Source organism: Aedes aegypti, chromosome 2 (genome assembly GCF_002204515.2).
Source record: "Aedes aegypti strain LVP_AGWG chromosome 2, AaegL5.0 Primary Assembly, whole genome shotgun sequence".
Lineage (NCBI taxonomy): Eukaryota > Metazoa > Arthropoda > Insecta > Diptera > Culicidae > Aedes > Aedes aegypti.
Genome location: NC_035108.1, coordinates 253,753,265 through 253,777,161, shown reverse-complemented (window position 1 = coordinate 253,777,161; position 23,897 = coordinate 253,753,265). Strand labels below are relative to the sequence as shown.

General features: G+C 38.7%; 2 protein-coding genes and 2 long non-coding RNA genes across 7 annotated transcripts in view; 2 read left to right on the top strand and 2 right to left on the bottom strand.

Annotated features, from left to right (window-relative positions):
- LOC5577415 (protein cappuccino) overlaps window positions 1-5,992 on the top strand; it is a 47,178-nt gene extending 41,186 nt beyond the window's left edge. For all 3 annotated transcript variants that reach the window (XM_021844817.1, XM_021844816.1, XM_021844818.1), the window contains 3 exons: window positions 2,328-3,260; window positions 4,853-5,150; window positions 5,214-5,992. In XM_021844817.1, the coding sequence (XP_021700509.1) occupies window positions 2,328-3,260; window positions 4,853-5,150; window positions 5,214-5,334 (1,352 nt within the window). In that variant the 3' untranslated portion in view covers window positions 5,335-5,992. The remainder of the gene's footprint in view (window positions 1-2,327; window positions 3,261-4,852; window positions 5,151-5,213) is intronic.
- A 1,326-nt stretch (window positions 5,993-7,318) lies between these two features.
- Window positions 7,319-13,604, bottom strand: LOC5577416. Of its 2 annotated transcripts, XM_021844815.1 has the most exons (5): window positions 13,374-13,604; window positions 13,225-13,315; window positions 12,293-12,330; window positions 8,119-8,305; window positions 7,319-8,057 (listed from the first exon to the last, which is right to left on the bottom strand). In XM_021844815.1, the coding sequence occupies exons 1-5, from the start codon at window positions 13,389-13,391 to the stop codon at window positions 7,852-7,854; spliced, it is 540 nt and encodes a 179-aa protein (XP_021700507.1). In that variant the 5' UTR covers window positions 13,392-13,604; the 3' UTR covers window positions 7,319-7,851. The 2 variants fall into 2 exon arrangements, 1 of the variants encoding a protein (XP_021700507.1); XR_002500493.1 differs by lacking the exon at window positions 12,293-12,330 and having other exon boundaries at window positions 13,199-13,315.
- On the bottom strand, window positions 12,625-13,077 carry LOC110676542. Its single transcript, XR_002500494.1, has 2 exons — window positions 12,859-13,077; window positions 12,625-12,789 (listed from the first exon to the last, which is right to left on the bottom strand). It is a non-coding gene; the product is annotated as an uncharacterized LOC110676542 (long non-coding RNA).
- An 8,652-nt stretch (window positions 13,605-22,256) lies between the features above and the next one.
- LOC110675625 lies at window positions 22,257-22,727 on the top strand. Its single transcript, XR_002499658.1, has 2 exons — window positions 22,257-22,493; window positions 22,563-22,727. It is a non-coding gene; the product is annotated as an uncharacterized LOC110675625 (long non-coding RNA).
- Window positions 22,728-23,897: the final 1,170 nt, after the last annotated feature.

Genomic DNA, 23,897 nt, shown 5'->3' with positions numbered 1-23,897 from the left:
CGATGCTAGAAAAAAATAGTCAGCAAAAAAATCGATGCAAGAAAAAAAAATGACGTAGAGGGTGCAGAATCACTTGGGCACTTCCATGATTCACTTTGGCATGGGGGTTTTTTCTCGGCCGAATTGTCTGAAACTTTGCAATAAGGAGCACTAAACAACGACGCATAGTGTGGCAAAATATGAGCTATGTGGCTTTCAAAAAACGCCACTGCCGAAGTGAATCAAAAGTGCCAAGAATTGGGCCCGGCTCCCTATTCAATGATATTTGAGCATAAAAATACGTCAGTTTTTTTTTAATTACGTCCAATGTGATTGAAAATGATTGTTATCCGAACAATATTAAGGTGAAGATGCATCGAAGCCAAACCACATATTTTCAAGAGCACAAATTTAGAGAACCAGACAGCGGTTTTAGCTGATAACTTTATTGATTGGTCACACGCTTGTGGTGACTATCAATCAGTTTTCAGCTTGAAAGGCTGTTTAGTTCTCTAGATTTCAAACTTAAATTTAGATAATTTTACTTGTTTTAATATTTGGGCGCATATGACGTAAATTGTAATGTTTTTTTTTCTAAGTGTACATGATTATAAATTACTTAAACTTTTCTCAAATACTCTCAAAAATTAGATTTGCCGGATTTGATCGGAATACTCCGGAATCGGTTGCTGTAGGGTATGAGAATTTTCAAATCATCATATAGTACTATCACGCGATAGCTCAACATCCATGATCTTTTATCCAGACCTAAACCTCCAAGGATTCCTTGAGGAATACATCCAAGTATTTCTTCAGGAATTACTCCTTAAATTCCTTCAGGAAATCCTGCATGGATCTCTGCAGAAAATTCTCAAGGGATTCCTTTTAAAATTCCACACGAATTTCTCCAATAATATTTCAATAGACTGCTCCAGAAATTCCTCCAGAGATATCCTTCAGAGATTTTGCCATAAATTCTTCAAAATGCCTACAGAAGCAATTTCACCAGGGATTTCTCCAACATTTTTTTCTGAAATTTCTCCAAGAGATTATCTAGGAATAACTTTTGATCGTTTTTTTGCGGGTTTTGAAGGGCTTAATTCCTTTCCTTCAGAGATTTTTTTCCGGGGATTCTTTCAGCAATTCCTCTAGGAATTATTAGAAAGACTCCGCAGGTGATTTCTCCAGGGATTCTATTATGAAAATCATTGCATGGATTTTCAACAAAAATCTCTTCATGAATTCCTGCAGTGATTTCTGCAAAAAAAATTTACAAGGATTATTCCAATACTTTCTCCACAAAAATCTCTATACGGATTTCTCCAGAGTTTTTTTTTAGGGACTAGTGATTCATCCAGCAAAATCTTTACACCGGAATAACTTCGACCACATGAATATTTCCGCGTTCCTCTGTCCACTTTTAGAAACTAGATATTTGTGCCAGTATACTGACAAAAAATCATTTGAATCCATTAAGAAATCGCTGAGCGGTGAGCGTTTTAGAATTTTTCGCTTTCACTCAGGCCTATACGGGTTAAGGCAAGATCATAAGTTATGCGAGAAGTAGCTATCTCTGAAGCCAATAACCGCAAATGCTACTTTGATTCACAACAACACGCTGCTCGTAGCAACACTACTTCTAAAGGAATTTTATTTATATCAAAATTGTAGTAAATTAACTCTATGGATTTGGTTTTCGAGACGATGCTATAAGTAGTAAAGGTAAAAGCTTTCTACTTAGACCGCCCAATAGGGTGCAGAGCTACTTGGGCACTTCATGATTCACTTTGGCATGGGTGGTTTTCCTCGGCCAAATTGTCTGAAACTTTGCAATAAGAAGCGCATTAGTACGACACACATTGTCACTAAATATGAGATCTGTAGCTTTCAAAAAAAAACCCACTGCCGAAGTGAATCAAAAGTGCCAAGAATAGGATCCGGCCCTAAGTTGCTATTGAAGTGATTCCAATGATTTTCGGTGGTCGCATTCAAAACGAATGTTTTCGATAAAGCGACTTTAGACAGGTAGTGTATATAGAATAATACCATCGAATGTTCCTTTCTCAATGTATTAAAATTTTCTGCAATTTTTCTCTCTGTGTGGTGTTTAGTAAAATCCAAAAAAAAAACAATCTATTAAACAATCTTTCCTTAGAAATCATTGCTTTTTGTAAATAGCCCTTCTATCAAAATAGTCTCTCTGTAGAGTAGATAAAATGTAACCATCCAGCTGTAAAGCAACTAAGAAAAAAAACTGTTATTCACGCTCACGTTTACTGTATAGATTCACACTCGGTGTTTAATTGATAGTTTTTAAATTTTCAACCTAAATATCTCGATCATTGCAGCCCTCCGTAAGAATGCCGTAAATCCCCCGAAACCAATGAAACCCCTCTACTGGACCCGAATTGTAGCACCGAAAACGAGCCCAGTCACAGAACCGGACGCCCCATGTGAACTTGCCGAAGACGGTAAACTTGCCCTCTGGCAAGAACTAGAGGAAACGAATCTAGACAATATGGACGAGTTTACCGAACTCTTCTCCCGGCAGGTGGTAGTGCCAAAAATAAAAGAAAAAGTTGAAAAACCGGATAAAACCGTAAAAGTGTTGGACAGCAAGCGTTCTCAAAATGTGGGCATTTTCGCCAAGAGTTTACACGTTCACTTCGATGAAATAGAGTTCGCCATCTATCATTGCGATACGTCGGTGGTCAGTTTAGAGGCACTGCAGAAGATTATGGAAATCAAGGCCACCGACGAAGAACTTGCCCAAATAAAGGAATGTGCCGAGGGAAATGTACCGTTGGATCCTCCTGAACAGTTTTTGTTACGAATTTCAGAGATTTCATCCTTTTCGGAAAGAATCTCATGCATCGTATTCCAGGCAGAGTTTGACGAACTGTACATTTCTGTAACGAGGAAACTCGAAACAGTCAAGCACACCTGCGAGTTTCTGATCGAAAGCGAACAGCTCAAACACCTATTTTCGATCATCTTGACCCTTGGAAACTACATGAATGGCGGTAATCGAACACGCGGCCAGGCTGATGGGTTCGGGCTGGAAATTCTTGGCAAACTGAAGGACGTAAAATCCAAAGACAATAACATCACGTTGCTGCATTTTATCATTAAGACCTACATAGCCCAGTGCCGGAAGCAGGGTGTGCTTCTGCATGAAGTGGTACTGCCAGTTCCGGATCCTGGCGATCTGGATCGAGCTGTACTGGTTGATTTTGACGATTGCCGCTCCCAGCTCAATATGCTCAAATCCAAAACTGATGGTGAGTAGATAGTTTGTTTCGAAGATCAACCAACCATCATTACTAGATTGAATCTATAAAAAAAACATTTTCCACTACACCTTATACCCAAATGGAGCGAATAAAGTAGTAAAATAATGATGTAGGGTAGGTGTACCAGTTATGGCCATAGTGGTTCCCTATTTGGCCATAAGTGAAATTTTGATAAGTTTCACATATTAAATCTTTTTGAATGTTTCAACATCATGATATATCTTAAATCTAACTACTACAACACACAAAAATGTTCAAAATTTGAAGACAATCAAGTAATTACGTATGGCGAAATAGGGAACCACTATGTCCATAACTGGTACACCTACCCTATATTATATAATAGGTATCCCAATTTCATAGATCTTTTGAGTATGCATTTCAAGATATTTGATGTTTTGCAACAAACTATGTTCGTAGCTATTGCAATAATTGATGAAGATATCGTCTGGACCTGTGTAAAACTTACTTGTACTGCTTAGAAAACTATATTTCAAATGGTTTTATTACAATTAGTTCACATCTAAACAGATAATACTAAATTAACCATTTCAAGGCGCAAACCTTATAAAAATACACCGACACGTTAATGCTTCCAGTGGACGATTTGCCCTTTGAAGGAAGCACCACACTAGACAACGGACTAGCATGCAACGCCCTGTGGCACAGTCGAAAAACCTTCCTGACGAAAAGTTTTCCGGACTGAAGCGGGAATCGAACCCACACCCCTTGACTCGATGCGACTGAATGCTTGGTAACACTAACCGCACGGCCACGAAGCCCACACCTTGGTTCGTGTCAGTATCTCTACATCCATGATTCTATCATAAATCGTGGCTCGCCTTCTGAAATATGACCTAACCATCGTGTATTTTAGCTTTCGCCAACTTTCGAGAACTAAGCTCGGCTTAGAGATGACAAGCTCTTGGTTCATCCTTCTCCGTCAAGACGAACGTTATCATTAGAATATTGTAACACTGATTCTAAGACTTTCGGTTCCAGCATTTCCTTTGACAATTTCACCACTAGTCCAACTTTTGCTTCCGGCGAAATTACAGGTCTTCTACCTTTTCAAATATTCATCCTACAATGTGCATATCATCCGCAAAGCAAGCAAATTGACTGAATTTGTTGAAAATCGTCTTCAGCAGTTCGCATAACATTTCCCCCCTTAATACCAGTGTTCCAGTTCTCCACAGTTCATCGTCACTGTTATCAATCTTGTGAGCTTCCTAGGAATGCTTTTCTCGTCATTTATTTTTCTTTGATATGTGGGATCTTAAATGCTCGGCAGGAAGGATTTACCGTACCTAAAAGATCTGGACCGTTGTCAAACTCTTGTCTATGAAGCCAGTTTGATAACTTCCTGGCTAATATGAGAGTCAATGGATGACTTCTGGAATATGCATGTCTATTGTTTTCAACATGGATAAAAACAAGTCAAAAAACGATCCGATTAATAAAATTGACCCTTATATCTTTCCCAAATTGGACCCGATGCATAAGGAAAGGCCACCAGTTTATCGATGTTCTTTATCAAAAAGATTTGAATTAAAAATGTTTACCCCTTTGCATTACAGAATGTCGGCGCACAACCGGAAACGTGATACTAGAATCGGCCGAGAGCAATATTCAACCATTCAAGGAAAAGATGGAGGCTTTCATCGAAGTTGCCAGCAAACGTATCGAAAAGCAGTACCGCAAACTGGACGAATGTCGGGAGATATTCCTCAAAACTATGGTGTTCTACAAATTCTCGCCGAAATCTGGCGTCATCGAGGAGTGCAAGCCGGAGCAATTTTTCGAACTTTGGGCGCCCTTTTCGCATGATTTGAAAAACATTTTCAAAAAAGAAATCCTCCATCTGTCCACTGAACTGTGAGAACAAAATTTTGAACGTTCAAAATCTATTCAATAATCTTCATCGTTTTTCAATTTCAGGTTGAAGAAAACTAAACGACCACCACCAGTTACGAACGGCACTAATAAGCAGTCATCGTCCAGCAAATTGAAGGCAAATTCTTTGAAGGAGAGATTGAAGCGGCTTAGTAATAAAAGCTAATTAGATGGCTCAATGAAATCTGGTTTGAGTTAGTTCATTTAGTAGAAGGTTTGTTACAATCAGCGTTGCCCAAGTCACAACATGATTATTATTCTATTTTTTAAATGGAATTAAACCTTTCTAAGAAGCAGTATAGGCGAATTCTCAGCGAAATTAGCGAAATTTTAAACGACATCACTACGCTGGTCCTATGCTGCATTCTATTACCTACTTTTGAATCATAGGATTCGCAATCATCAAAGTCAAAGCAATTGTTGTGGGGAATCATTGTCTTTAGTAAAATTCGTCTAATAGAAACTTTAGAAATTTGGGTGAAGTAATACTTGGGCATCACTTTGTCATGGATGGGTTTTGTCGGTCAAATTGTCTGAAAACCGAGCACAAAATGCTCTTTTATACGAAGAAGTTCATTTGCGAATGTAATTTGTGTTCAATAGCTTTTAGAATCCCATTACCTTCCTGACGAAGTGATTCAAAAGTATCAGTAATGAGCTCCTTTACGAAAAATAAGTGAACAAAAAGATCTTACGCTTACCCACGACCATAAAAGAGGCATCACATAAGTTTAAGGATATTTTTAATACTACTGTATCGTCATATTGATGAGAAACTATCAGAGATGTATTTATTAAAATCGAATATTTATTTATTGCGTAAATATATTACTGTTTTATCTGATTCGAACAAAAATATGATAGATTAGTACCTATATGTGGAGTCGAGCTGATTTGTTTTGGCCTACGGCTTTTCGACATCATCAAATGTAAATATAAAGAAATTAAAATTCTATTTACTAAAATGTATAAGCAATAAAAATATTACTTAATTCATGTATTGCACTTTCCGTGAAATATCCATGATTTCTGTCGACACTATTCTTGTTTACGTTCGAATGTTCTTTCGATAGAAGACCATTTTGCATTTCCGTTTACGCCAGCAAAATCAAGTGGGCCATGGATTCGGACAGGATTCGATCGAAAGTTTGGATCCGTCGTAAACGAGAATGAGGGTGTATGTTGTATATGACGCTATCCCAACCAAAGGAATATTTTCAAAGCTGTTTGGATGAACCGTAAAGTGCCGTAATTTAGCAATAGAAATATTAGTAGTAGAACGCTAGTAGCGCTGTTGTCACAAAACTGATTTTAATTATTCTTACCTTTAATTATGTTTTTTTTATTGTTTGTTCAATGCCTTGTCGTTGTTTATGTTTTTATAATTAATTTGACACTTTGATGCCCGGTACTCAGGCTGTCAGTTCGTGGCAAACTAGATGTTGGTAACACGAACAGCAGCGACATTAGCATTCTTAGGTTAATGCTTCTACTAATTTAGCACACCTAAGACCCTAATTCCGCGCATTTTGAAATAAATCTAATCAATTGGAAACGTTGTTCAATGATCATTTTAAGTGCAATTGTGATTAGAGTTACATATTTCTCAGGAATATACTGACAAGCCTCCAACCAAACCGTCTCTCAGCTCATCGGAATCCTAGTGTGCTGCGCTGGAGACTTTTTGCAATTTCTCATCGTAATAGGGTGTTTTTCATCACGACAATCTGTCATGAAACGGCCTATACTTTCCTGCACTAAAGCATGCGGTGCGGAAATAGTCATTACGCAACTAAAAACAGGGCTGTAATGATTCATTACGAAACGCTTTCTCATTACGCAACTGTTTTGAGTGGCGTAATGAATTATTACGGAACATTTTTTCAAAAATTGTAAAATGATGGTGATATAATTTCTGATACCCTCAAGTGGTCTTCTACGAAATTGCAAAAAATGTTGTACGTAACTCGTTGCAGAACTCGATTTTTACAGCACTCGTCGTATTCATTCACGACTCGTGCTGTAAAAATCATCATTCTGCAACTTGTTCCGTAAACTACTAATAGAGACTTGCATTGAAATAGTCACCTAATCGCTAATAGGAGACTTGCAATCAACACTGTATTTACCGCAAGAAAAAGCAATCGAAATCTCGTAGCAGCAAACATTTATTTAATCTTGTATTCAGTCTTTGTTAGCCTTCAATCCTATCTCATACTTCTTAATACGTTCCAGGCTTTCGACTTCCAGTCTTATTTTAGCTAATGCAACCCTTTCGTCACGCTCTATTGTGAGTCTTTTCAGCTCCGTCTCTTGTTGCAACTGTAGCCTTTTCATCTCCATATCAACGTGATTCTGCTCTCGCGCCAGGCATAGTTTTTCCCGCTCCAGATCTAGCTTCTGTCGCTCCAAGTCCAATTGCTGTTGCAGTTTTATAATTTCAAATTTCAGTTTCTTTTCCTGCAGGGCCACTAGCTGGTCAACGGAGGACGTGTCCGTCGCCGGCCTTTTTCTTGGCCTGTCCACAAGACCATGATATGCTTTGAAATCCGTTTCGCTATTGCTCGCCGTTGATGGTTCTGGAGTATATTCATGTGGGGCATGATTAGCAGTGTAATCTTCGACGGGAGCTGCATGGCTGCCAGTATGGTCCAATTCATGTAGTTCAGAGTGGATTGAAGGCTCAGGTATCTCGCATTTCGTTGTGAAGATTAGCATTAGATGTTGAATCCAGATCAGAGGAAAGCACGTCATTGGTAATCATTTCATCCATGTACTCGTCCAGATCGCTTGATGTTGCTGTCAATGTTGCCGATGCGTTTGATTCAACCAGATGACCATATAAACGTTCCAATAAGTCAAAATGTGGACAAACTCGTTTAATGTGATCTAAAATTAACGAACAAATTATGGTCGTTAAGTACAAATAGCTCACCTATACGCTTCATACCATGGTATAAACACTCTTTGCCTTCAGCTATGAATTTGGCGCCTTCATATGCCTTCCACGTGGCAGTAGCCAGGAAAGTGGTTTTCAAATTACGCATTTTGTTTTTTATTATCTGCCAGCTAATGCACCGTATAGCAGGAGACGCCTTCGCACAAATCTTAGCATAAAAAATCTGTGCCGTCGGTTTCTGAAATAAAAAAAAACTAGCTGTTCTAGAATATATTTTGGAGTTTTGATTAAATGAAAAACAAGAAATATCTTCTAAAATAAACGTTTACCATATATTTTACCAAAAATTTAATTTTTGAAATTAACGAATTCTAACAGGAATTATACTGCCATGAATCAGTAGCAAGAAGAGTTGGGAATGGTAATAGTAGCAGTCTTGAATTTTTGCGAAAATCACTTGGCTCTTCTAATACAGTAGTTCAAAATTGTGAATCTTATCAAGTAGTCTATGTTGGGTACATGAATTTTCTAAATCAGTTGTGTCATTGAAGGCTGTAAATGCGGGAAATGCAGCGGGAAATAGAACATTTCTCTATAGTAGTTTTAGGTTGCCGTTAGCAACGGGAGTTTTGCTATTTTCAAGGCATTCTGCCTACAGCAGCAATAGGCATGAGTTTCACTGGCTCCGCTGACTGTGATATGCTACCCTTGCCTACTCTGCCGTGAATCGCAAGTCAGTCCCATCTGCATTTTCGTCAAAATTGAGTTGAGTTCAGTTTTCAACATATTTTTCAATGCTCTTTCAACTCAACTCATAAGATAATATGATTTGTTCGGAAAAATTAGGAAAAAATAGCAAGTCATATTGTCCCATAATGAAAAGTAACCGCATATCAGTCCCACTACAGATTTCCACCCCGTGTAACACAAAAATAACCGTGTTTTGTTGATCTCTAAGAAAAGATATCGAGGTGAAAAGCAAATTGTGAAAGTTTCATTAAGATCTGATCATGTTTCAATCCTCTGGGATTTTTTGAACATTCGTATGGAAAACGAGTTTGGAAACTTCACAGTTTAATATGTTTGATTTCTTACTTACTTGGCTTGTCATCAGAATTGACAAACCGACTCATTGAAGTCTAAAACAAAAGTCATTTATTGATCCAAATTTAGATTACAAGATACCTTAAGTCTACAATTGAATTTTCTAACTCTACACAAAATATAACCTAGTGGGAGGTGCTTGGAGTTCCACTTGTTTAATAATTTTAGATATATTGAAAAGTAGCCACACAATCTTACAGTTAGTATACAACACGGTTCATGTACAGCTGTCCTATACATCGATGCGTAAGCAGGAAAAATCAACTCACCACTTGCGCCGTGGGAAACGATGCGCCTAGCACAATTAGTGAGATCGAATTGGATTTTGGATAGGTGTCGCAAACTGAAAGTTTACTGAAACTATCAGCAAGACAACTGTCAAAACTTATAGTTTTTTTTTCATCTAGCTAAATAAATAGTTATTCCATTTAACAACGGGCATTTGTAAGTATGCAAAATCCTTTTTAAAGTATAAAATCCGTATTCATTAGGAGAAATTTATTCAATTTTTCAGACATGGCTATGAAAAACCAAAGGATGATTCTAATTGCAGCAGAAACAAACAAAATATGCTGCAATCTTCGCCAGTTCCGCCAGTACCCGTTGGAAATGGATAATTTCAGATTCAAGGGGATTCACAGTGTTGAAATTCAGTGAAAAGACTAATATAGGAAGTGATAAAATTAAATATTATTTATAGCTAAAACGTGTGCCGCAATAAAGTTTTTACTTTAACATGGAATATTAAAACATCTGTTTTACTGAACCGAATTCATTGATTACTGGAAATAATTGAATTACTGGTTAATCAGCAAATGAGTTCACGCATTGTTGATCGTTCAGCATAAGAGCTGTCATTTTTCTGATAATCCAGTTTGCTGAACGATCAGCAAATTTTATTTTGCTGGATGGATTGCTGGAATCAGCACAAACAGTATCAGCAATTTTTTGCTGGTTGCCAGTAATTAAAATTTGGTGTGTAGGGATACAGAGAGATAGAGAAAGATAACTACATATTCGGAAATATGTTACAAATATGAGATCAACTCAGTATTGGGTCTAAAATCTCAAACATTTATGCAAGCACTAATAGAGGGACTGGGGGAAATAAGGACACCTCAAGATATATATTTTAATCAGTGCTGGGAATGGTAATAGTAGTAAGCTTGAGTTTTTGCGAAAATCACGTGGCTCTCCTAATACAGTAGTTCAAGAAGTGTCCTTATTAAATATGTAACTTGTAATTTCACCAAGTATGTCACGCATTTTGGCGCCCCCTAAAGGCTGGCGCCCTTGGCGGGTGCCAACCTGGCCAACCGCACGCTACGGCACTGCCTGTCCTATTTGTGAAACGTACGAAAAAAACACGTAACCACTACCGGATACATCAGTGCAATCGAAGAAGTCCAGCAGTTCATGCGTTCACTTTTATGATTACCTTTAATTCTCGTAAGAGCTACGTGAAAAGTGCGATGGAAAAACAACTACGTATGTTTTCACGTAGCCTTGACGTTTGGATTATTTTGAGTATAGAAAAAAAAATGCGAATGCGTGGTATGTCATAAACATTTATTTAAAAACAAACGCTATTTTCTGCGCTCTGGGGGAAAATCGTCTACCGTAACGGTAATGTTGCCACCTAGAAATAAACATTTTGATATTTATTGAACCATCAATATCATAGTGAATGTTTAGACTTACCAAATACGATATTACGAAAAATATACATAAATATATGAATGTTCGGGTAAACATTCTTTTAACTCCATGCTGATATCACAGAGAAACAGTCGTAACACTTAGAACAAATCGCGATCAAAATCATAGTCGCGAAAACATGTACGCCCAATGCTAAAAACACTGTAGGTGGCCGATGGACCAACAGGTGGCGGTAGTGTGTAAACGTCAAACACGAACAAAAACGACGCTGCGGGTGGTCGATTGACCACCTACCATATATTCGAAACGAACGTTAAAAGTTGGTCGATGGACAGCAGTGAGAGTGTGACGTCTGTTTGTCTGTGCTGATATTGTGAGAGAAACGAGTGGGATTTTTTTTTTAATTTTTCGGGTGACAGATAAAACAGTTTGCTGATACAAGCTCAGCAATAATGTTTGCTGGTTTACAGCAAAATTTCAACTGGATTGCTAATTATCAATCATGTGTCATATAAATTACTGAAAATCAGCAAAACTGATGGAGATGACAAGTATCCAGCAAGTTAGGTTGCTGAGCTACAGTAAATAATTTCAGAAATGGTGTATATCAGTAAAATAGTGTATTGCTGAATTGGTTTCAGCAAACGAAATTGCTGGAAGATTGATCGAAAATTTGGTGTGAAACGTGTAGCTTGTTGCTACTGAGAAAACGAATGGATTTACACGTAATTCAACAATGCTTCGATGAAGAGAAGATCCTCCTCTATTTTCCAGTGCTGATAGTTTTATCATGGTCCATTTATTTGCTTAAAAACAACGAGCTACACACTCGGTTACCAATGGCTTTTAGGGCAAGATCATAAGTTATGCGAGAATTGGGTTGTTTAGTAATGAAAAATTCACAGTTCATTGTAGCTTGATCGAAAGAGCACATTTTTCTAAGTGTAACACGATTTTATTGCGCTTCAATATCTTAATTTTGATTTAGTAAATGATTGAAAAAGATTTCATTACGTCGACTCATTGACATTTCAATTTACATAATGACAGCTCGTCCCGAAGTAAAATTTGCCGAGGGGTGATTCAAACGCGATTTCCCTACTTAATTCAAACGTGTTTTAAAAATAGTTCCAGGGCACGGAAAATTATGAAACTTTGGATTCTGGCTCAGTTTGTAACGTAGAATCAGAATATGTCAAAAACAGGATACCCCTAAACAAGCCAATTCTAAATGAATATTCCATGTCAAGCATATTGCCCCGCCTTACCTTATACCGTTTTAGCATAATGGTGTATCAAGGCGTCAATAAGCGCTTGGTGGCCGCGAAAACGTTAAGAAAATGTTAACAAACTTGCATCTCTTCATTCGGAGAAGTGAGGAGGATCGATAATGTTACTTGCGTCCTTATCATAGCACACACTTGAACTAAGATTTTAAAGGATACGTGTAGAAAATAATTACCTCGAATCGACCTGGATGAATGCCTACTTCCTGTGTCACACACTGAACCAAGTAATCATATCAGATTTATCTGAAAACACATATAGTTTTTTTCCATATAGCTTTTCATATGACGCTCATCAATTTATCACATAAACTTGTGCGATTTCAGCTTGATTAGATTCATCTGATAAAACACATACATTTCATGCAAACTGAAGATGAAAACCATTAGATGTTGTCAATAAATGTTATGAAAAATTCAGATGACAAATATTGGTATTGTCAGTGATTTCTATGTGATAGTATAATTAATTTTCGATGATTTTTAGTAGTATTGAAAAACAATAGAATTATAATTTAAAACTGTTTATTTAATAAATTATGTGCGTTGTCCTAAAAACTATATACAATCAATTGAGTTCGAATTGGGTTTGGTTTCTGGGAATTGGGAAATTGATTTCTGTTCCTCCCGTCCTTTATTCGTCATCTTCAGCTTCCAATCGAGGTGATGTTTCCTGTAAATTCAAGGCAAAAATTTATTTACATTTATATAATCCAATTTATTTAATAAATTCTCTACTAACCCTTGTTTCACATATAAGCTTACTATTTCATAATTTCAACTCATGTCACTTTAAATTAAAACATGTTCTAATCATCACAATGAAAGATTGAAAGCCAAATTCCGCCATCACGAAGGTACAAATAAAACACGAAAACAGTCTGAATTTTCACATCGGCAAATCACATAACATTCATTGGATTTGATACATGACTTTTGTTCATATAGAAACCACAGTGTTGGTAAATGAATTGTATCAAATATCATAATATGTTTTGTGTGTTATTTATATAAATATCAATGGATGCACATAACTTGAATCGGATTTCAATTATTGGTAGGGTATGTGAGGATTTTAATACTTTCTATGATATTTCTTGGTTCAGTGCATGCTCCAACAATTCCTGTGTCTGAACCTCGTTCCACCGAATGGTCGGATTTAATCGACGTCGAGTATGCTTCTGTTTGGCAAGCATTGACTAAAGAATAAAACATTTTCAATTGATTGTTGTTCAAAATAGGATCAAAATAACTTACCCCTTCCATTTCGTCCATGGTAAGTAGCCTTTGTGTAGTTGAACCAAGCTCAATTTTAGGCGCCAAATACTCGTAAACCTTGTAAACTTTAGCCTTGAATTTAAGTTGAATTTTTCATATAAAGTTTAAAAAGTTAAGTGAAAATCATATTAACCCATCGACATTATTATATGATTAATTTTGTCGTCCTAACATTGTTTACACACATCTTCCCTTCAGAAACGTTATTCTCCAGGTTTTTAAGGTCATTCCTTGCTGTGCGCTTGAACAAGCCAGTTCAGTTTTTGGCAGTCGGTAGTTTTTTGGTTTTTTCTTCCACCGCCCGTGTGGTTTTTACCAGTGCAGTATTGTACCGTAGTGCTTTAAACCGCGCATCGTGAAGGAAGCGAACCAGATTGGCAAGGGTCAACTGGTATCGTGCCACGAGAAGATATTGTCACCATCATCCCCTGGTGATTGGATTCCCCGTTTGCATCAGCAGCAAAACGACGACACGTTTTTTCTGCCTACCTACGGTGTAGAAGACCAGCTGCGGTCATCGAACGGGAACGGATAAGTATCAATTGTATACCTACTCCACATCCTTTTGAATTGCTTTCGCATCTCCGAACAAACAAGGTTGAGTTCAAGGTTGTTTTTCGGTTCACTTCTGTCTCTCTCCCGGTGCCAGTTTTGCCCGAATAGGGGAGGCTTGTACAAAACAGCCCTAATCGGTTAAGTTTTTTTTTCTCGATATATTTTTTTTTTTTTTGGTATTATTTTTTTTTTTGCCCGTATAGGGGAGGTGTGTACAAAATAGCCCACTGATAAGTTAACTTTAAGCATTTTTTGTTTTTTTTTTTTGTACTTTATTATTATTATTTTTCTTTTTTTTTTTTTTTTTACTTTATTGTTTTTTTTTTTATAATTATTTGGTTGCGGTTGATTTTATCCCGCATGGACGAATCGGATGGAGGCGATACGCCTCCTAAAGATCTCGTTGCTCGAACGCGGTTTTATCAACCGTCTTCGGCTGGGCCTTGGGTTGTCTATTTCCGGCGCAAAAATAAGATTTTGAATGTGCTCTCGATCTCTAGAGAGCTGACGCGTAAATATCCTGGGACCGTTATTCACCAAGTGAAGCAATCCAAGCTGCGTGTAACTGCACCTAGTTACAAAGCAGCGAATGAGATTGCTCAGCATGAGGCTTTTACTGTGGAGTATTTTATCTACATACCTGCCAGAGAGGTCGAGGTGGAAGGGAAAATTATCGACGCGAGTCTGACATGCGAAGACATTAAGACTGGCAAAGGTGTTTTTGAGAACCGGTCCATTCCTGATGTGGCTATACTGGATTGTAAACAATTACAATCAGTTTCCATGGAAGGAAATAAAAAAGTGTTTTCGCCGTCAGCCTCGTTTCGTGTAACTTTTCCTGGTTCCGTTCTCCCGAAATTTGTTTGCATTGATAGTGTTTTTTACCCAGTGCGCCTTTACGTGCCGAAGGTATTCAATTGTACCAACTGCAAACAGCTTGGTCATAGTGCTAGCTTTTGCGACAACAAGCCCCGTTGTGGCAAATGCAACCAAGCTCACTTGGAAGATGATTGCACACAGGAAGCTGAAAAATGCAGCTACTGTCGTGAGGATCTTCATGATTTGCAGAAGTGCCCGGCATACAAAAGGCGCATTCGAAATGAGAGTCGCTCCATTGTGAAGCGCTCCAAGAAGACGTATGCGGAAATGGTGAAAGCTTTAAATCCGCCTGCAAAAGAGTCTTCATCAGCCATCCCAGTTGGTAACTCTTTTCAAGAGTTGTCTTCCGACGAAGCGAACGACGACGAAACCGATGGGGGAGATTCTTCGGAGGTACACGCACCCGGAAAACGAAAGTCTCCATCTTCTCCGGGACTGCGCCGTAAGGTAATGAAATCTTCCCTCAAAAGTTTGCCGAATTCTAAAGGAGGTGGGGCAAATTTGAAAATCCCGAAGAAACAGGTCTTTGATGCTTCCGTTCCGTGTTGCAGCAAAGATCTGCCGCCCCCGCCTCCGCCGATTAAATATACTTCGAAAAGATGCTCTAGACAAGATAGCAAGAAAAAAGCTACTGAAGTTCCTCGCTCTTCCTCGAAAACCCCCCGGGCCAAGCGAGGACTGATAACTTTTACGGCCCTTGTGGATCGCATATGTGATGCCCTCGGAGTTTCAGACTTACGATGCATTAATTGATGCTCTTTCTCAGTATGATTGGAATGTCATGCTACTTGGCTTGACCACGGATGAAGCCGTATCGCGTTTTTACGATACGATCCACGACCTTCTTCGACGATTTGCTCCGCTCGCTCGTCGTCACACAACCCGCACAAACCGGAAACCCTGGTGGAACTCGGAACTTCAACATCTGAAAAACGTTCTTCGCAAGGCACGGAAACGCTTTTTTCGAAACAAAACTGTTCAAAATGGACTATCAGTTAGACGTTTGGAGGATGAACTCAAGAGTAAAATGGACTTGCAATACCGAATGTATTTAGGAAATTTGCAGGATGACCTAAAGGTGAACCCATCCAACTTTTGGAGATTCATCAAAAATAAACGTTGCGCCAATACCATTCCTTCCAACATCACATACCATGGACAAAGTTCGCACTCGACAGTTGAAGCCACCGAATTATTCGCTGAATTTTTCAAAACTGTATACAGTTCTCCTATCAGTACCATATCCGATGACTACCTTCACAGTTTACCGTCATACAATATTCATCTTCCTCCGATATCCGTGACTAGTAACGACGCACTCGCCTCATTGAAAAGATTGGACCCCAAGAAAGGCCCTGGCCCTGACGGTTTGCCGTCAGTTTTTCTAACACGTTGCGCTGTTCAATTAGCAACACCTGTTTCGCTCATTTTCAACAAGTCCATCGCGGAGGGAACTTTCCCTAGGGCATGGAAATCTGCCGCCGTTACACCGATCCACAAGACAGGAAGCATCCATTCTGCGGAAAATTACAGAGGGATTTCCATTCTGTGTCATTTATCGAAAGTTCTGGAATCGATTATCTACGATAAACTGTATGCAGCTGCTCAACCAATACTCTCAGAATTCCAGCACGGTTTCGTGAAAAAACGTTCGACGGTGACGAATCTGCTTTCATATATAAGCACGCTGAATAGTAGCTTGGAAAAGCGGTTACAAATCGACTCGATCTATATCGATTTCTCGAAAGCCTTCGACAAGGTTCCGCATGAATTAGCATTGAAAAAACTTGATCGTCTAGGATTTCCGGTATGGATTGTACAATGGCTTCGCTCTTATCTATCGGAAAGAACATCGTTCGTGAAAATAGGATGCCACAAGTCAGAATCGTTTCGCACGACATCGGGCGTGCCTCAAGGTAGTCACCTAGGGCCACTGATTTTCATAATTTTTGTCAATGACCTGTGCACTTATCTAGAGTCGTGCAAACTTATGTATGCTGACGACCTAAAACTGTACAGAATAGTAACCTCTGTGTTAGATTGCGTCGCTCTTCAATCAGATGTACAGCGGTTAGAAGAATGGTGCAGCTTGAACGGCATGGAGGTGAATGCCAGCAAATGTAAAATAATTCGATTCAACAGAACCCGATCCGATATAGTCTTTGACTACAAGCTGATGGACAAGACTCTAGAGAAGGTCACATCAATACGGGACCTAGGTCTGATTGTGGACAACAAACTACGCTTTTCTGAACACATTTCAGCAACAATCGCCAAAGCTTTCGTCGTACTCGGATTTGTGCGGCGTAACGCTGCTGACTTCGAAGATGTTTATACGCTGAAAGCTCTATATTGTTCGTTAGTACGCAGCATTTTGGAGTACGCGGTCCAAGTCTGGTCTCCCTATCATGCCATCCAAGCAAACAGGATTGAACGAGTCCAGAAGAAGTTCTTGCGATTTGCACTCAGGAGGCTGCCGTGGAATGACCCGTTGCGTCTACCACCGTATGAGCAAAGATGCCAACTTATCTCCCTTGAGACGCTTGCTTCGAGAAGGACACTTTCTGAGCGAATGTTCGTATTCGACGTGCTGTCTGGCAATTTGGATTGCCCAGAACTTCTCCAAAGGATTAATCTCTCCGTTCCGTCACGTTCGCTCCGTAGACATTCTGCACTGTGGCTGCCCAGGCATCGCACAAATTTCGGCGAGAATAATCCGATAGATCGCTGTTGTCGCAAATTCAATGAAATAGCTCATCTACATGAATTTGGCATATCCAAAAATGTTTTTAAATGTTGCATCCGTAATGTTTTATAGTTTTAAGCATCAGTCTGTAGAGTTTTTTTTAACTGAAGACGTAGAACAATAAATAAATAAATAAATAAATAGACTCATTCAGAGGCATACTCGACCTTTTTCTCCCCGCAATAGAAGAGTATCTCAGGGAATTGACTATCTCGTGGCCCCTCCTTGCTTCGATCATATCTTTCGATGGATAATTCATCGAGTGAGGTACAAGATATGATCACTGTGTTACAGTGGAACTGTCATAGTCTAAAACCTAAATTAGACACATTTAAGTTTTTGCTTCACAATTCAGATTGTGATATATTTGCACTTTGTGAAACATGGCTTTCTTCTGAAGATGATCTTAACTTCTACGATTTTAACATTATACGCCAGGATCGAGATGATAATTACGGGGGTGTGCTTTTAGGGATCAAAAAGTGCCATTCATTCTACAGAATCCCCATCCCGACTCATCCAGGCATAGAAATCGTTGCTTGCCAAATAAACGTAAAGGGTAAAGATCTTTGCGTAGCTTCTGTTTATATTCCTCCAAGAGTTTCAATAAACCGCCGTCATCTTTGGAATGCAGTCTCTATGCTTTCATCTCCAGTTTTAATACTGGGTGATATGAACTCACATGGTACTGGATGGGGCGAATCTTATGACGATTATAGAGCGGCTATTTTCTATGACTTATGCGACGATTTCAACTTGAACATTTTGAACACAGGTGAAGTGACACGTATTTCATCCGACGGCAAAGAAAGCCGTCTTGACCTGTCTTTAGGATCAAGTTCACTATCATTCGATTGCATGTGGAAGGTGATCGATGACCCCCATGGTAGTGATCACTTGCCCATAATAACCTCTATCAGAACTAATTGTGAAAGGTCAGAACAGTCAATTCAGGTTCCTTTTGACCTCACTAGGAATATCGATTGGCAAAAATTTGCATCAGCGGTAACTTTTGGTATCGAATCATTCAACACTCTCCCACCGTTGGATGAGTATCGATTCCTAACAGAATTGATTTATAAAAGTGCATTAGAATCCCAAAAGCAACGAGTTCCAAGTGCATCCTTCAAAAGACGACCAGCCACACCTGGTTGGGATGATGAATGCACTCAGTTGTATCGAGAAAAATCTAATGCCTTTAAAGCTTTTCGTAGATATGGTACCTCAGAACTTTATTTAGAGTACTCGAAGCTCGAAAAAAGACTGAAGAATCTTATTAAAGCGAAGAAGCGTAGCTATTGGCGGCGTTTCATCGATGGCCTCTCACGAGAAACTTCAATGACGACGCTTTGGAGAGTGGCTCGCAACATGCGAAACCGCTCATCCTCAAATGAGAGTGACGAATACTCCAATCGTTGGATATTCAACTTCGCAAAAAAGGTCTGTCCAGACTCAGTTCCAGCTCATCCGCCTTTTTGGGAAACTCCAAGAGACGATGCTTTGGATAGACCATTCACTATGCTGGAATTTTCTATGGCTCTTCTTTCATCAAACAACTCCTCTCCGGGAAGCGATATGATTAAGTTCAATCTTCTTAAAAATCTCCCTGATATCGCTAAAAGACGGTTGCTTGACCTGTTCAACTCATTCATGGAACACAACATTGTTCCACCTGAATGGAGACAGGTCAAAGTAATAGCTATTCAAAAGCCTGGGAAACCAGCGTCTGATCATAATTCGTACCGCCCGATCGCTATGTTATCATGTTTAAGGAAATTGTTAGAAAAAATGATCCTATCCCGACTCGATCACTGGGTCGAATCAAACAACATGCTTTCCAGTACACAATTTGGCTTTCGCAAGGGCAAAGGAACAAACGATTGTCTAGCGTTGCTTTCATCAGATATTCAACTAGCCTTTGCGGACAAGGAGCAATTGGCTTCGGTTTTCTTGGATATTAAGGGCGCTTTTGATTCAGTTTCCATAGAAATATTGTCAGAAAGCCTGCACAATAGTGGATTACCTGGAATATTGAATAATTTCTTGTACAATCTGTTGTCAGAAAAACACATGAGCTTCACTCTCGGTCAACTGACAACTTCCAGAATTAGCTATATGGGCCTTCCCCAAGGCTCATGTCTGAGTCCCTTGCTTTATAATTTTTATGTTAAAGATATTGACAACTGTTTGGAAGAACCATGCACGCTTAGACAACTTGCAGATGATGCTGTGGTCTCTATGAAGGGTCCACGAGCGGAAATCCTGCAAAGACCATTGCAAAATTCCCTTGATAATCTATCCACTTGGGCTAGAAACTTAGGGATCGAGTTTGCTCCGCAAAAAACTCAACTGGTTGTATTTTCTAGGAAGCGGAATCCTGCCCAACTGAAGCTTAAGCTTTTGGGAACAGACATCGACCAGTCTTTGACTTCAAAATACCTTGGGGTCTGGTTTGATTCAAAAGGCACTTGGCGAACCCATATTAGGCATTTAACGGAAAAATGCCAACAAAGGATCAATTTTCTACGAACAATTACCGGAACATGGTGGGGTGCTCACCCGGAAGACCTCATAAAACTCTATAAAACAACCATTCTCTCTGTTCTAGAGTATGGCTCTTTCTGTTTTCTCTCAGCAGCAAACTGCCACCTGATTAAATTGGAACGAATTCAATATCGTTGTTTGCGTATCGCCTTAGGGTGTATGCACTCAACACATAATGCGAGCCTAGAGGTTCTGGCAGGGGTTTTACCGCTACAGAACCGATTCTGGGAGCTCTCGCTAAGAATACTGATTAAGTGTGGAGTGAGCAACACACTCGTTATCGAAAATTTCGAAGAATTGCTCAAACTGAATGCTCAGTCAAAATTCATGAGAGTTTATCTCTACTACATGTCATCTGACATTAGCCTTCCATGTTACAACCCCCCACGTGTACGCTTCACCAATGACAGTTCCTCTGTTGAATATGATCTATCCATGAAACAAGCTATTCATGGAATTCCAGATCAACTTCGATGTATTACTATCCCACGTATTTTTAACGCAAAGTACCAGAATGTCGATTCCTACAGGAGATATTTCACTGACGGGTCCCGTATAAATGGATCCACTGGCTTCGGTGTCTTCAATGAAAACTCTTCCGCCTTCCGAAAACTTCAGGAACCTTGCACGGTTTATGTTGCTGAGCTGGCAGCAATCAACTTCGCTTTGGGGATGATCTCAAACATGCCCGCAGACCACTTCTTCATCTTCTCGGATAGTCTCAGTTCTATTGAGGCTCTCCGATCGATGAAACCTGTAAAGCATGCATCTTACTTTCTTACAAAAATAAGAGAGCAGATGTGTGCACTGGTCGAAAGATCATATAAGATTACCTTTGTATGGGTCCCCTCACATTGCTTAATTTATGGCAATGAGAAGGCGGACTCTCCCGCAAAGGTGGGCGCTGAGGAAGGTGAGATTTATGATAGACGAATTTCACACGATGAATTTTTTCATTTAGTACGTCAAAATTCTCTTCACGGTTGGCAAAGCGATTGGCTAAATGACCAACTGGGACGGTGGTTACATTCCATAATTCCTAGAGTTTCCTTGCGAGCCTGGTGGAAAGGTTTGGACATAAGTCGAGATTTCATTCGCGTGATGTCAAGACTTATGGCCAACCATTACTCGCTAGATGCACATCTACATAGGATTAACCTCGCGCTGAGCAATATTTGTAGTAGGTGTGGTTCCGGTTATGATGACATCGATCACGTAGTTTGGCAGTGCCCGGATATGGACGCCTCCAGAGCGCAACTTTTGGATACCCTTGCGGCCCGAGGTAGACAACCCTATGTTCCAGTTAGAGATGTGTTGGGCACCCGCGATTTCACTTATATGGTCGCAATTTACGATTTCCTTCGCTTGTCTTGTATAAAAGTTTAATTCTCTTGTGTTCTCTTCTCCAGTTTTTTTTTTCTCTGTGTTGTCCCTTTTGTGTTGGATTGAGGATCCTGGCCATCCGGCAGACGAATACCGGCAAGAAATTGGTACCAACGCCATGACACGATAATAGAGCTACCACGCTATACCTCCCGGATGAGCTGCAGAGAACCCTAAACCCAATCCTTACCATGTCCTTCCCTTTCAAAATTGTGACCATTAACCTCGAGTTGCCACGAGTACCCTGGCTCCATCCCATACTAACTTTGGTAATGAAAATGTAAATAAATTGTAAATAGTACAAAAATGAACTTCGGCTCCGTAAAGCGTTACACGCATTTGAGCCCCAAATAAACGAACTAGTAAAAAAAAAAAAAAAAAAGGTTTTTAAGGTGAAACAGGTTAGAATCCAAATTCAATAATGTACCAAAACTGAAGGCACAACAAATCTTGCGAAAGAAGCAACAAACAGAAGTGCGATTTCTATTTTATTTTTGTGCACTAGTAAAAGTTTAAATAAGAAGATCAACTTCGTGCTCTTTATTTCTTTATTTGAAATTGTGAGTAGTGTCACAAAGCTGGCCTTCGTGATAGCCATATTATGATTTGGATATGTTCCACCTTTACACTGAACCAAGAAATATCATAGAAAGTATTAAAATCCTCACATACCCTACCAATAATTGAAATCCGATTCAAGTTATGTGAATCCATTGATATTTATATAAATAACACACAAAACACATTATGATATTTGATACAATTCATTTACCAACACTGTGGTTTCTATATGAACAAAAGTCATGTATCAAATCCAATGAATGTTATGTGATTTGCCGATGTGAAAATTCAGACTGTTTTCGTGTTTTATTTGTACCTTCGTGATGGCGGAATTTGGCTTTCAATCTTTCATTGTGATGATTAGAACATGTTTTAATTTAAAATGACATGAGTTGAAATTATGAAATAGTAAGCTTATATGTGAAACAAGGGTTAGTAGAGAATTTATTAAATAAATTGGATTAAATAAATGAAAATAAATTTTTGCCTTGAATTTACAGGAAACATCACCTCGATTGGAAGCTGAAGATGACGAATAAAGGACGGGAGGAACAGAAATCAATTTCCCAATTCCCAGAAACCAAACCCAATTCGAACTCAATTGATTGTATATAGTTTTTAGGACAACGCACATAATTTATTAAATAAACAGTTTTAAATTATAATTCTATTGTTTTTCAATACTATTAAAAATCATCGAAAATTCATTATACTATCACATAGAAATCACTGACAATACCAATATTTGTCATCTGAATTTTTCATAACATTTATTGACAACATCTAATGGTTTTCATCTTCAGTTTTCATGAAATGTATGTGTTTTATCAGATGAATCTAATCAAGCTGAAATCGCACAAGTTTATGTGATAAATTGATGAGCGTCATATGAAAAGCTATATGGAAAAAAACTATATGTGTTTTCAGATAAATCTGATATGATTACTTGGTTCAGTGTAGGGATACAGAGCATCAGCAGCAGCAGCAGCAGTGTTGAATACAGTAGACGTTCGATAATGGCAACATATTTTACGTTAGCAAGTTAGCCAACGAAATTTGTTAATAATTATTTGATATTGAGTTTTCATGAGCGCTTACTTGCATTGATCGATTCCTTTTCATGATTATTCTCTTTCCATTAGGATAATTCGCTAATTGTTGAACGCTACCCAAATGTTGAACGATCTGTAGAAACCAAGTTAAAACAGGAAATTGAACCATTTTCAAACAGTTTCAATAAATTTTACAGATTATTTTGTAAGTTAGCTGTACTATTGGACACAATAAATTTAATTAGCACATTAATTTCCTAAACGAAATATTTATTGAAAATTTTTATCGGTAGGTGAAATGAAAATTTCAATTCTCTTAGAAAAAAACTTAAGCTGGGGCTGCTATGAAATAAGCTGTGTAGTAAAACACACTACGTATATGGGGTTAAGCACCTATTCACGATATCAGTAAAAGTCTACTTTAGTTATATTCTAAATATCCGTACAATTTACTCGTACCTTTTAATTACATAAAAACATTTTCAATTGCACTTTCGTTTCACGTACATTTTCCATTTGTTGAACACTAGTATAACATGACAGGCTTGGTTTCACCAACAGTATTGCTGTGTGCGTTTGAAATGCAAATATCAAATGCGGGAACACCAAACGCGGTAAGCTTTTTCACAAGAAATGCGATGTCAAAGATAGATTTTTCTTGCTAGGGCGGCGGTGATTTATATAATCGTTGCTAGGTGTCCTTTGATTGTTTTGTGTTACCGCATTTGGAAAATGTTTGGTCAAGATTTGCATCTCAAATGCAAACAGCAATATTGCCAGATT